This window comes from Carassius carassius, chromosome 33 (genome assembly GCF_963082965.1).
Source record: "Carassius carassius chromosome 33, fCarCar2.1, whole genome shotgun sequence".
NCBI classification, from domain to species: Eukaryota; Metazoa; Chordata; class Actinopteri; order Cypriniformes; family Cyprinidae; genus Carassius; species Carassius carassius.
Genome location: NC_081787.1, coordinates 11,658,917 through 11,671,888, shown reverse-complemented (window position 1 = coordinate 11,671,888; position 12,972 = coordinate 11,658,917). Strand labels below are relative to the sequence as shown.

Genomic DNA, 12,972 nt, shown 5'->3' with positions numbered 1-12,972 from the left:
TGTTGCACTGCTTCATGACATTGATCAACCGTAGCGCCTTCTCATGGTGATTCCTGGTACTGAAGCGGAATGACATGCAGCCATATTTGACTGTATCCATCAGCCCTTCCCCCCTTCAGCATCTTCAGCAGGACAGTGAAGAAACCTGGAGCGGGACAACGGATGCCAATCGAACGGAGACTTTACAGAAGATGGCCTCGCCAAGAACCGTAACTATTGTTGCCCTTTCCTTTGCTCTGGGTATGTTCTTCGTGTTCATGGGTACAATTAAACTCACACCACGGTTGAGCAAAGAGGCATATAGTGAAATGGTAAGTGGTCGTCGCTTAGCAGTATCCATAATAAGCAAATGCTTTGTTTTAGGAGGGGGTGGGCCAAAGTAACGGGCTGTTTGTGCATTTTCTATAAAATGTCCGCTAGTGCTGTTGGTGCAGATTGTGGAATATAATTTTCATTCTTCGTATTGGCTGTGGAGGTGAATATAAATCAATATTCGTTTAATACCATTTATAGTCTAAGATATAAGAACAACATAATTAGATTCCTGGGTATGAGTCGAATTATGTAAAACGATTGAACACGATGAACAGCGCATTCTGTGCACAGCCGCAACATTGTTTCATTACCGCATAAATAGGTCAATTATGACATCACAATGCGCATGTATGTTGATATACGCAGGAAGATATGACGTGTGATGCTTATTTTGTGATATCGTTCTAAAACAATCCTTTTGAAGCAGTTCCTGATAAAGCAATGGCGCCGCTTTCCAGCAAATTATATCTTCTATCTGCAGGTGCAGCAGCTGCTGTGCTGATGTCAGACACATTCATATATATTATATATATAATAAATGACAGTACAGTTCAATGCAATACAGTTGGGTCAATATAAGCATTAAAAAAATACAAAAAAAGCATAAAAATAGCATAATAATAATAATAATAAAAAACTATTTCATAATTTCATCAGTGATTTTTGCAGTGAACATAATAGATAGTTACATGTATATTCTTGATAAAATTGTACATTTCATGTTTATGTCCTCTTTCCAGAAAAGCGCTTACAAGAGTTATGCAAAGGCCCTTCCAGCATTGAAAAAAATTGGCGTTTCTTCTGTACTTCTCCGCAAGATTATCGGCACTCTTGAGGTGGGATGTGGAATTGTTCTGACCCTTGTGCCCGGGAGACCAAAAGATGTGGCCAACTTTATTCTGCTGCTGGTCATGCTAGCGGTGCTTTTCTTCCATCAGCTGGTTGGAGATCCTCTAAAACGCTATGCCCATGCCCTTGTGTTTGGTATTTTGCTGACGTGTCGGCTGCTCATTGCTCGTCAAGGCGAGGACCGGCCCGAGAGGGAGGAGAGACGAGAAGAGCAGATCACTGCCCAGGAAAAGAACAAAGTCAAAGTTTCTTAGCTACACAATTTCACAAAGAGCCCCTTGCAGCAGATCTGTTTCTCTGGATAGTAGGAGAAGATGCTTAAAAAAAACAAACAAAAAAACAGTAGACACAAAAGGTGATTTATGTCCCATAGCTACATAACAGCTTCCTGAAAACCAGATCTTATGTTACCTTTACCTCATGTCTCACCTGTAATACTTCTTAAAATACAAATATTCTATTGGGATAATCACTATTGTGGCAACTGTATTGGCTGTGGTTTTGCAACAAAAGATTAAACTACTGTTAAGCCCTGCTGTATTTATTATTATTATTTTTTGCCCTGCATTGAATGCCACTTTTACGATTCCACTGTGATACAGGTAACTCCCGATGTCACCAATTTTTGTGATGTTTTATTTACTTTTTGAACTACTGTCAATGAATTCTGTACAAAACCAGTTGTTTACATTAAGATTGATTTTTTTTGTATTAAGAAATGCTGTATATCATTTGTTAAAAGGTTATAGTCAGATGGCACACGGATACCTTTTCTGTTGCCTCAAAATCTGGTGCATCCATCAAAAATGAAAACATAAAAGCAGTTTTTTCAGTTACAAATAAGTTCTAAATAGTATTACTCTAAATAGTATTATCTTACTGTATCTGTTATTTCTTAATTTACATATAATAATATTCCTTTGTTTCTTTGATCAAATTTGATTTTCTAGTTTGAGTCTTGAAATACAAAATCCAATAAAAATCATATCCTTGGATTCTGCTCAAGGTTGCTTTCTCCTTTTGAGACAAAGAACTACCAAACCAATTTTATTCTTAAATAGCTAAAATATACAACTGTTTTTGTGTTTTTCAGATTTTTACATTTACTCTGTTTTCTTTAGATCAGTTTGTTCCTTTATACTGTTCCTGAAAACCCACGACTGATCAGTTGAAGTGTCCTACTAATTTTACATACTTGATTCAGGTTATGCATTACAACTAATAAACTGATGAAATGAATCAGGTGTGTTAAATAAGTGATACATTCAAAATGCACAGTGCAGAAGGGAGTACAATTTAGAAACTTATCTGATAGGTTTGGCTGTATACTGATCATTTGCAGTTTGTAACTGCATAAAAATACCTGACGGAGAACATGGCCTGTGTCTAAACCTTAACCAGAATGCCCAGCTAGTATTGTGCATCCTTAGTTTACACAGAATGGGTCATTTTACACTCTTGACAGCGAGGGAATAAACTGATGTTTATGCATGCAGTTGCTAACAATAAAACCTTTATGCAGTTTATCATGGAGTTTGGTGACAGTATTAAAAACATCACTTGTGAATGATTTTTATGTCTTGCTCAATTTTTACTAAACAAATTTGAATACGAATAGAATATGTTACCATCGGCATATTCTTGTCCAAAACAGACTGTAAATTAGTCACCAATATTTATGCTAATAAATTTTGCAGCATACATGATATTCAGTATATTTAAGCTCATTTGCCATGGTAACTAGTTCTACAAACAAATATCCTCAAAAAACTATTTCCAATCCACCAAAATAAATATTTAAAGCATATTGTACTTGAGTAGTATATTCTTCATTGTAGTATCAACACACAGCCTTTTTTTCTTTTACATTTTTTAACTTTTAATACCAACATATCTATTTATCAAATATAGTAAAATCAGTATCTTCTTGTCTCATAATTTGGTCTGATATTCTACTGCTATAATGTATATTTTAATTCATGTTTCCACCACTTTGACGTTCCACACGCTCTCCAGTAGGTGGTAGACATGACCTTTCTACGTTAGTTTCCAAACCACCATAAAACATCACATGAAGTAGACGAGTGGATCAGGCTCTGGTGCTCAGTAGTAGCAGAGCCTGTCTACGGAGAGAGCCTTCCCACTCCCTATTAAGTCCTATTGTACCGAATTTTGGTTGCAGTACCACCAGAGTTCCACTGGGGGCGATCGCCATGAGTGCAAAATTAATGGAAGTCAATGGGGCTAGACGGCTAAATTTGTCCCTTTCACCCGATTGCCGTTGAGAAATCTCAGATCTGATTGTAGGTTTTGCAAGTTCAACATGGGTCATTCAACAAGTTGAATGAACGAGTACTTATGTCCTTTCGATTTCTTACAGGTTGAGTTGTTGTTGCCCATAACACGCTAGCATTCTGCTAATGAATGTGAATGTGTATGACGTCATTGACATTTTAAAAGAGCTTTTAAAGCAAATAAGTGCGCTAAAAAATCTAACACACAGCAATGTGTAATTTCTTTGCATCTCCTTTCGAATAAAACATTCAAATTACTAGACAAAAAATTTAATCTTGAGAAAATTGGATTTTGAGGGGTATACCGCCATTGACCTCCATTCATTCTGCACTCGTCATGTGAGCGCCCTCATATGGAGTCAGAGTGGAACTGCAACCAGTTCAGAAGCCGGAAGTGTAGTGAGAGTGAAACTTCTCGCCATATTAGACATTCTCTGGTAGTAGCCTAGCAGTGATACCGAGATTTCGGACTTTTATGAATATAGACCATTTTAAGCCCAAAACCACCCATTAGAGGAATTTCTCTAAGCCCTAGTACCCGTGTATAAAATATTATCCGTGTAAAATATGCTCTCTAGTGTAACTTCTTGCGGTATTTATTTGCAGGCGCATATAATTTGCAATGTTACTATTTAAATGGCAAAAAAAATAATAAAAAAAATAAAGTCAATTCTAAAACACAATCATATATTAATAACCATATATTAACAATCATATAATAATTAATATTATAACATAGCCGCTTTCAGTTCGTACAGGAAGTGATGCAGTGCGCATGTCCAAACGGTCGCGGCAGATTTGGCGTTTGGTTTGAATATGTTACTTCAGCGACCGAGAAAAACACACGACAGATAACAAATAATAATATAATGTAGCGAATGATGTCCGATTTATCTAACCTGGCGGGTTTAGTCTCCGAGCCGTCTGGAGAAATAGACCTCTCTGCGAGCAACAGAAGTTTGCGTTTGGCAGAAAAGAAAAAGCGAAAAGGCGAGGCGGATCCCTTTGGTCTCGCGGTGAAGTATTTGTCTCAGGGTAAGTGCAGTTTACAACATTATATAAACGGATTACAAAAGCAACGTTAGTGCATTACACTTTAGTAGTAAAAAGCATTTTTTAAATTAAATTCGTTGTTCTTTCAGTTCTTTTGTTTTTGTTCCTCTGCTCTGACAATTACTCTTCAAGATTGTTAACTTAAGTCTTTTGTTTATCTTTGTGAGGGTGTCGTCATCAGATACTGGATCCCATCTAAGTTAATTGTCATAACATCTGTTTAAATGTATTTTTGTATGTTCCAGTGGAAGCTGGCACAGTAGTCAGGGGGAATGATGAGCTGGAGAGGAATATGTTGGTGGTGGAGACAGTGGCTCTCAGTAAGGGTCTTCCACCGGAGCTCATCACAGTGCTTCTGGACTTGGCTCTAAGTCTCAACGCAGGTAATACAATTAGGGGATGCACAGATTTCTTCAGCTGTAATTTAGTTGTTTACATGAGCATGGATTCATTATGAGAAATTTAGCAATCAGGTCACAATCAAACATATAAGCAGTATCTCATCCTAATGTTGCTCCATGGTTTCAGTCGTTTATGGCGCAGATCATTAAATTCAGTTTGTCCCAACAGGAACTGCGAACTGTACCCGGATGCTGAAGTTTCTCGTACCTGCCACAGTGGTGCCGCAGGAGGCAGTTGTGAAGGGGGTGTCCTGGCTATGTGCTGGGAAAATGCCAATGAATGCACAGGTAAGGGCTGTCGATTGTACCTGGTCATTGGTGAAATGGCTGTCATTTACTTTTGCTTTATAGGTCTCAAAATTAATGTTGAAAATGAAAAGTAATCTATTTTCTAAATACATGTTATAGATTTGATTGTGAAATAGTCATATGTTTCCTTTTTAAATTTTTTTAACCTTGTTTATACAATTTTTGATTAGGTCTTTTTATTTAATTATTTAAATTTTAATTAAAAAAATCATGTCTCAGACACATGGTGAAATGACAGATTTTTATTTGGTTATGTTTTTAGGGCTATGACCATTATTTATTTTGCTTAAACCTACCCATGCAGGCCAAAAATCTTCTAACTCTATTTTTGTGTGCATAACCCAAATCAAATTGTGTTTTTTTATTTTATTTATTTTTTTATATAATCCATTATACTGTAAATTTATGTCACGATATGAAATTACATAATCTGTCACTTCTTCAATTTCATTGACATTTTACACATTCAGTTCAGTCTCTTAGTAACATGTTTTCTTTTAGGTTCTCTTTGTCCGCTGGGTACTCACTGTTTTTGACCTGATTGACTGCAAAGACAACTTGAGATCCATTTATGGCTTCATTTTCAGCTTTGTGACAGAAGAAAATCTGGTTAGTTGTGCTCTGCAAATACTTAATTTAGAAAATGTATGTTGTAAGTATACTGGCTTATATTTTATAATTGCATAAAACAATTAAATGTTTGTGTTAATTTACTAGGCTGTTTTTTTTTCTTCCAGTGCCCATTTATTTGCCACTTGCTGTACCTTTTAACCATGAGGGAACATGGTGAGCTGTTGACTAAGTGGTTGACATTTTTTATCTGTGTATGCTGTAATAGTACATGATGTTATTTACTTGTTATTCTGATTATTATTATTATTTTCCCCCCGCTTTCCTAGTTCACCCGTACAGAGTCAGGAAACTGTTGGATATTCAAGCTAAAATGGTAAAGACTATCAAAATAAACACCTTAATGTCCCTATTATAAATGTTTACTAACTGTAGTGGCAGATAATGTTTATTTTGATTGTATACATTTCATTTGACGAGTACCTTTGTGTTTCTGCCTTTTTCTTATTAGGGCAGACAACCATTTCTCACCCAACTTCTAGCTCTGTACAAAGTGTTTCGCCCAGACCTAGTGACGCTCTCTCTTCCGTCAAGAGTGAGGGTTAGTGTATTTAATACTTCTCTAGCAGAACTCTGTTCTTCTGCCAGGTGTTTCAGATTCTTAGACTGTAGTTTTTTTTTTTTTTTTTTTTCCCAGACTGGATTCAAGAATCACAGTTCCACCTGGAAAGTAGCGCTGAGTGCTGTGCAGAGGAAAAACAAGGGTGCTGTTTTAGTTGACCAGAGCCTCAGCTTGGATGTGAAAGAGAAGCCGTCCACTAGAAAGAGGGTAAGAAGTCATCTGTGTAATATTGTAAAGAGCTTTAAAGAACACTCACTGTTAAATAAGGGCTGTAATAATCATCACAACTTTTAACAGTTGTTTTCAAATTTGAAAACACTTGGACTTGCCTAAAAGCAAAAAAGAAAATGTCAGAGTCTTACATTTTGAATCTATAAACTGGATGTATCTAATGTCCATAGAAACTACATCACCTAGCAATACCTCCCTTGAGCTCGGCGTTCGACAGCAACTCCAACAAGGTGTTCTGCCTGCAGGAGCTCCGTTCCTTCAAAGAGCTACTGGAGAACATTCACAATATAGAGGTAATGCACACATCTTTTTCGTTCACTCACAACATATGTTGTCTGTAGAATGAAGCATTATTTGGGGCCATTTGTTTGTTAGACACTGGGCAATCAAACTGAATATATTTTCTTGGATTTTTAAATACAAAATGACTTGTTGCATAATATTAATCAAATTTACCCGATTTGATGAGTAGACCAAAACACATCTGCACTGTTGTAGTTTGGCCACTTGGTGGAGCCAAGCCTCCACAAGACTGATCAATGAGCATGTCATTAAAAGAAAGTAGGAAAATACTATGGAAGTCAATGACAACCACCAACTTCAAAATATCTTTTATGTTCAATATAAGAAAGCAACTTATACAGGTTTGGAACAACGTGAGAAATTAAGATGACAGAACTGTAATTTTTGAGTGAACTATCGTTTTTATAAGTAGTCAAACATATTTGACTTGTCTAATGTTCATAAACACTGTCATCTCTGTAAGTACTAAACAATATATATCACACTCAATTGACAAGTCATAAAATATTTACAGAATCCAATTAAACCTGGCAAAGAATCTACTTGATGGATGCACTAACCTGATAAGCCTTATTAAATCTCCTTTTAAAGGACATTTATGCTTCATTCAGCACAAAATGAATATGAATAGTGTTTCTGCACCAATTTAGAGAGATTTTTGCAGTCTGCAACAGGAAAGGACTGAGAAAGAAGCCAGTCGAGTCAGTCATGTGGAAAAAAACAGCTAATTTGTGGCCATGGGGAAAGATCATTGATTCTTTCTCACTGTGGCAACTCCGTCATTAGAATCAGTCGTTTCTCAGATGAATGATACATTTGCTTGTTAATTACAGAAAGAATCAGCCATGTCTGTTGTCAATCTGTCACTTAGTTTTATTTATTTATTATTTGTTGTATTCCCATATTGTCAGGAGGCTGATTGCAGACTGACACAAATTACAGCTTTTGTAAAGAGTGATAATGTTTAATGGTGGAAAGTGTCATCTAAACTGTTGTATTAAACTGTCAGTTTCAGTACAGGTCTCAAAGGAGTCAGAGGTATGACTGAATTGGTTTATTTGCCTCCAGCTGTTTTGACAGCTCTTGGTTATGATATACTGTCTCTATGTTGTGCAGATGCATGTTTTATAGCATATTTCTGTGTAATGTTAAAGTCAAACCTTGTTTCCAGCTGCCTGCCCAGATGGGTTCGCTTCTGGGATCATCTCTGGCTCTGCACTACCTGGACTGTGTACAGGATGAATCTGCCTCCCTGCGCCTTAACTTTTGGCTTGGACACTCGTTGCAAGAGGGTACATTTTCCATGTCACAATGCTAAACCTTTTCAGGCTTATCTGAAGTTCTCTAGTAGTCCCTCCCTGCCTTTATAATTCCCATTTAAATTTCAGTTCAGTACCATAATGCAGTTTGCTCTTGTATGTTTTGGGCAGAGTTTTTACTATGTCCCGTGGATGGGAGTTCTGACAACACTTCTGAAGCCCGTCGCTTTCTGAGCACCATCCTCTTTTCACAGCAGTTCCTGCAGGTACGACCAAGCAGCAGAAGACAAATATTACCCAATAGGAAATTAACCTTGGCAGCCTCAAGGTTGGATGTTTAATATTAGAAACATATGGCAGTTTATACCACAAACCCCAGGACATCTATCAATCATTTTTCTGCCTTCCTTTCTGTCTCTTTTGCATTCCTGTATGATCTTCCCACTTGTAAAATCCCCTGCTGACAGGTTTGTATTTTTACATGTTTCTCAGGAGGGATTCTCCAGTACGGAGAGTTTTCTTTATAAGTTTCTGAGTGTGTGGGACGGCTCTCTGCTCCGGCCGCAGATCCTGGATCTTCTTAGTGACATCCCCTTGATGCCAAGCATCTGTAAGTGTCCCAGTTACCTCTGCTGCAACCAGAGGAATTCATGAACAAACGAATGATAATGGAATTTCTACATTGTTCGTTGATTAGACATCATATTTTGTTGTCTTGAACATTTTATGTAAAACTGTAACTTAATGTTTCTTTTCTTTGTCTGTAGACATGCATAAACTTCTCTTTGAGCCACTGAAGCAACTTTATTTTACCTCCACAGTATTTTTCAAGGTTTGTATTGTATTGTTTTTCTTTCTTTCTGTTTGTTTGTATCAAGCACGAGCATGGTCATGTGATCCAGATTGTCAATGAATGCTTAGACAGTTGAGACAGACATAAGTGAGTTATTCTTTCTACACAGAGTCATGACCTTGTTACATTTTCTGTGATGTTGTTTGGTGTTGTGATTAAGCTCACAGCAATTGAAAGCAAGGTTTGATTTTTCTGAATGTGCCTTTTCACATTGTACTCCTCACAGTGTAGTGTCATCGAGTGTCTGAATAGCATGCTGGTTAAGTGGCTGACATGGCATTCCGTCAGCGCATTGGAGGGCGGTTTAGACATCAGTCTTAACAGCAACAGCACCATGTGAGTATATGTATTACGTCTAGTATTTAGTTTAATAATGACCCCTAATTTTATTTTGCACAATTTATTCGTTTACAAAAACAACTTAAAAATAAAGAACTTTTATTTTTGTTAGTACCAAGGACATGTAGGCAGAGAAAATATTAAGACCAAAAATATTTCAATTTTAATGGTCCAATCAAATCCTGATTACAATCCCAGCATTGTTACCAGCTGAATAGTCTTGGAAGCATGTTGCTTTATAGAATTTAAATAATATGCAAATGCTGTTGTCTTTAATGTGACTTGCACTTTACCGAGCCCTGTGTGTTTATAATGACTCTGTCAAAAACTCACTGTCTTGGGAAACATTGCAGAAATAATCTCTGAAGAAATGGTACCACACTCCAGCGATTATACTCTTAAAAGTCTCGCTTGAGGTTTACCACTGTGGGTTTCTTTATATATTATATTTAAAAGAGATCAATGAACTGCTCCTGTGGTCGGGCTCCATCTGAACCTCGTTTGCCCTAAAAGTGTTCTGTGGAACGGTGTGTAATGAAGTGCGGAGGATTTTTTCCCCTCGCCTGTCGTGTATTGCTTCTCTCTCTCGCTGCTGATTTGGTCATTTTTTTTATTACATTACTGAAGTGCACAGCTGAAGGAGAAATTATGATCAAGGGCAAAACCCTGTTTGACTGCGCTGGTGTGCAATATGCCTATTCCATTTTTTGCTCTGGGTCTGTGATGTGTGAATTGTGTGGGTGCCACGCATAGCACAAAGACACATCTGGTGTGTACAAGGTGTGATTTAAAGCTAATTTATTGTTCTCTCCTGGATAAATATAGGACGTTCTGCAGGGAAAGCTATGTCTATGCTTTCAAAAAATTGAGTGAAAAGAATAATACACTATTTTTCCTAGGACCATGACCTTGTCTGGCTTCATGGACTCTGTTATGGAGCTGGTTCGCTTTGTGGGATTGCTGGCATCTGAGGGACTCCGTCTGGAGAACTGCCATGTTCTTTTGCTCAACCAGACGCTTGCTTTCTATGAGACGGTACACTCAGCTATGATTAACTTAATTAACGGGATGTTCTTGGCAAAGTCTCATCAACTGAAGTTCCTGCCTGAATTTCACTAAGATTTGTGTCCTGATTTGAGCCTAGTTTATTTAGTACAACAAAAACTGATGTTAATTTCTTTGTGATAAAATACAGTAATTTTTCTCTCCTCTTATCTAGGTGTGTGACATGTTTCTGAAGTACAGCTTGCCTCTGATCATCATGCCTCCGGCTGGGGTTTTCTACCCAGCTCTCTTTGCCACAGACTCAGTGAGCGTGGATCGACTTGGTTACATCATGTACAGGTATTATATGAGAGCTATAATGGCTTCATGGGTCATTTTATCATTCTGGTCAATCCGTTTGAGATGTTAACCATGCTAGATTAAAGGCATCTTCTAGAACTAATTTTGGGTGAGTGAGCTAGGAAAAGGTAAGTTCCTCTTCATTGCATGTGCAGTTCCATGGCAGTGTGTGTGCTGCTGGCTAAACTGAGGGCAACAGCCTGAACCTTCAAATGCATTACATTGTTATGGCAAGTTGCCTGTAAGCAATAGATGAAATTAAGTATGAAGATCCTTTCATCTGTTTCGGCACGCTAACGTTAAGTGCTGCTGTGAAGGCTTTAAAAGGATAGTTCATCCCAAATTCTCAAGTCTGTCATTTACTCACCATCATGCCACATGAAACAGAAATTAAGATGTTTAAGAAGAAGAATATCCAAGCTACTACTTTTCGACCCTAAACTTTTAGTGTATATCTGACCTAACAATTTCATGTCCCATCTTTTATTTTAATAGAACAGGATCAATTATTGTATAATGTGCTAGTAACTTTATTAATAAAATCCTGTTGTTATTTCCTTTTCTCAGGTACCGGAAGAATCTGACCTTGGCTAAGAAACAAGAGCAACAGAGAGAGGTAATGAGCATACAGTGTCGTAAAATGAACAGCAAAGTCATGAAATGCCAACTGTGCGAATGCAAGAGGTTTTGTTTTTGAATTATTTAATTAGGAGGGGTAAATTAGAAGGACCTTCAAGCTTTTAAGAATTTACAATGAAGCTCCTGGAGGCCATTGCTGTAATCATCACCTTACCTGCTGGAGATGACAGGGGGAGTCTTGATTGAATCCCATTTGAATTTCCACATTTTTATTGAGCTTAAAATGTCTTGACAGGACTTGACTTTTTCTCTTAGTTTTATGTTTAATATTTTCTTACATTACAGCAAACATTCCACATTAGCAGGAACACGTACAAGGAATTTAATCGGAACCTTCAAGCAATGGTGAACTCCATGTGGAACTCCTGTTGGTGCATCCCTGGTTCAGACATTGAGATTGATAAGGATCTCATCTCTCTAAGCAAAGTGGCAGAACCCTGGTGCCGTTTTGACCTAATCCACCACCCAGCGCTTTTCAGTTATGCCATTGAATTTCATCAGAGGGTGAGTGAGATATTGTTACACGAGTGACATTTAAAAGCACAAGAGCTTGTAACAGTACAGTTCTGCTTGACTGTCATCTCATTTGGAATGAAGGAAAGGGACTCCGCTGCGCATGATAATTAGATAATTTTACATCAAGTGTAAAGCCTTGTGTGTCAATACCAGGGACAGCGCATCCTCCAATTTAATAACTTTAGGATTGGACAAGGAGATAAATGTGGTATTAATCTATCTTTTATAGAGGATCCATTAATACAGAATCACATTTTATTATTCATGGAAACTATGAGACTGGAGTTTTTATTATCTTTAATAATACAAGTACCTTTTTTGGTCTGACTGCAACATTCAGCAGTGTACTTCTGAGATTTAAAGCAAGGGGAGAACAATGAATATTTATGTGTTCTCTTTATCAGTGTTGGCCAGAGAGGAAGAATGTGGATCTCGGTTTCATAAAGGTACTAACATTATATCATCTCTTTTTTATTTTTTATTAACTGCTTATTTTAGATCAGCATGAGAGCTTGTTTTTACTCAGTCATATCCTGTTGTAATATTCCTCACAGTGACTTTTCTTTTCGTGATTGCAGACCGGGAAGTACTGGAACTGGTATATGGAGTTTCTCTTTAATCAAGGCTTTGATGGCCTCAACAATTTTATTCAGACCAACACTGGCCATGGCTCCGGATTGAGTAGTCAAGATGACAGGCAGCCCACGAGTCAGACTTGATGCTGGCAGGAAGTCCAGGTGTCAGGGGGTTCATAAAACATGTATATATTTTATAGTCATCCTCCGTTAGAGGGCAGAAAGGAACCACTTGCATAACTGTAAATACTAAATGTACATTACAAGCTGTTTTGTTACTTTCCAATCCTTTCTAGTGTTGTGTATATTTTTAGCCCCTTTTTGCTTTTTATCTTTTGTGCACAGAAAACGAAACTAAAACATTGTGATAAAGCCTTTTATATAAAAAAAAAAACAAGTATGACTGCTTTAACTGCCATCTAAAATACAAGATCCCATTATTTTTAACGATTTAAAACTGGTGATCAAAGATTGATTAGTCTTGTTCATTATTCCTTTGA

The 12,972-nt window shown here is 37.3% G+C and overlaps 2 protein-coding genes across 3 annotated transcripts; both read left to right on the top strand.

Moving 5' to 3' along the window:
- Nucleotides 1-51: 51 nt before the first annotated feature.
- Nucleotides 52-2,735, top strand: LOC132113728 (novel acetylcholine receptor chaperone-like). Its single transcript, XM_059521674.1, has 2 exons — nucleotides 52-311; nucleotides 1,056-2,735. Exons 1-2 carry the CDS (start codon nucleotides 75-77, stop codon nucleotides 1,416-1,418), a joined length of 600 nt encoding a protein of 199 aa, XP_059377657.1. The 5' UTR covers nucleotides 52-74; the 3' UTR covers nucleotides 1,419-2,735.
- A 1,473-nt stretch (nucleotides 2,736-4,208) lies between these two features.
- LOC132113727 (centromere protein I-like) lies at nucleotides 4,209-12,873 on the top strand. 2 transcript variants are annotated; one of them, XM_059521672.1, is made up of 20 exons: nucleotides 4,209-4,493; nucleotides 4,757-4,894; nucleotides 5,082-5,200; nucleotides 5,723-5,830; nucleotides 5,959-6,007; nucleotides 6,121-6,167; nucleotides 6,303-6,392; nucleotides 6,489-6,620; nucleotides 6,815-6,937; nucleotides 8,119-8,239; nucleotides 8,378-8,472; nucleotides 8,699-8,816; nucleotides 8,974-9,038; nucleotides 9,286-9,395; nucleotides 10,298-10,433; nucleotides 10,618-10,742; nucleotides 11,310-11,358; nucleotides 11,667-11,885; nucleotides 12,302-12,343; nucleotides 12,476-12,873. In XM_059521672.1, the coding sequence occupies exons 1-20, from the start codon at nucleotides 4,337-4,339 to the stop codon at nucleotides 12,614-12,616; spliced, it is 2,184 nt and encodes a 727-aa protein (XP_059377655.1). In that variant the 5' UTR covers nucleotides 4,209-4,336; the 3' UTR covers nucleotides 12,617-12,873. The 2 variants fall into 2 exon arrangements, with proteins under 2 accessions (XP_059377655.1, XP_059377656.1); XM_059521673.1 differs by lacking the exons at nucleotides 11,667-11,885; nucleotides 12,302-12,343; nucleotides 12,476-12,873 and adding an exon at nucleotides 11,453-11,637.
- The last annotated feature ends 99 nt before the right edge of the window (nucleotides 12,874-12,972 follow it).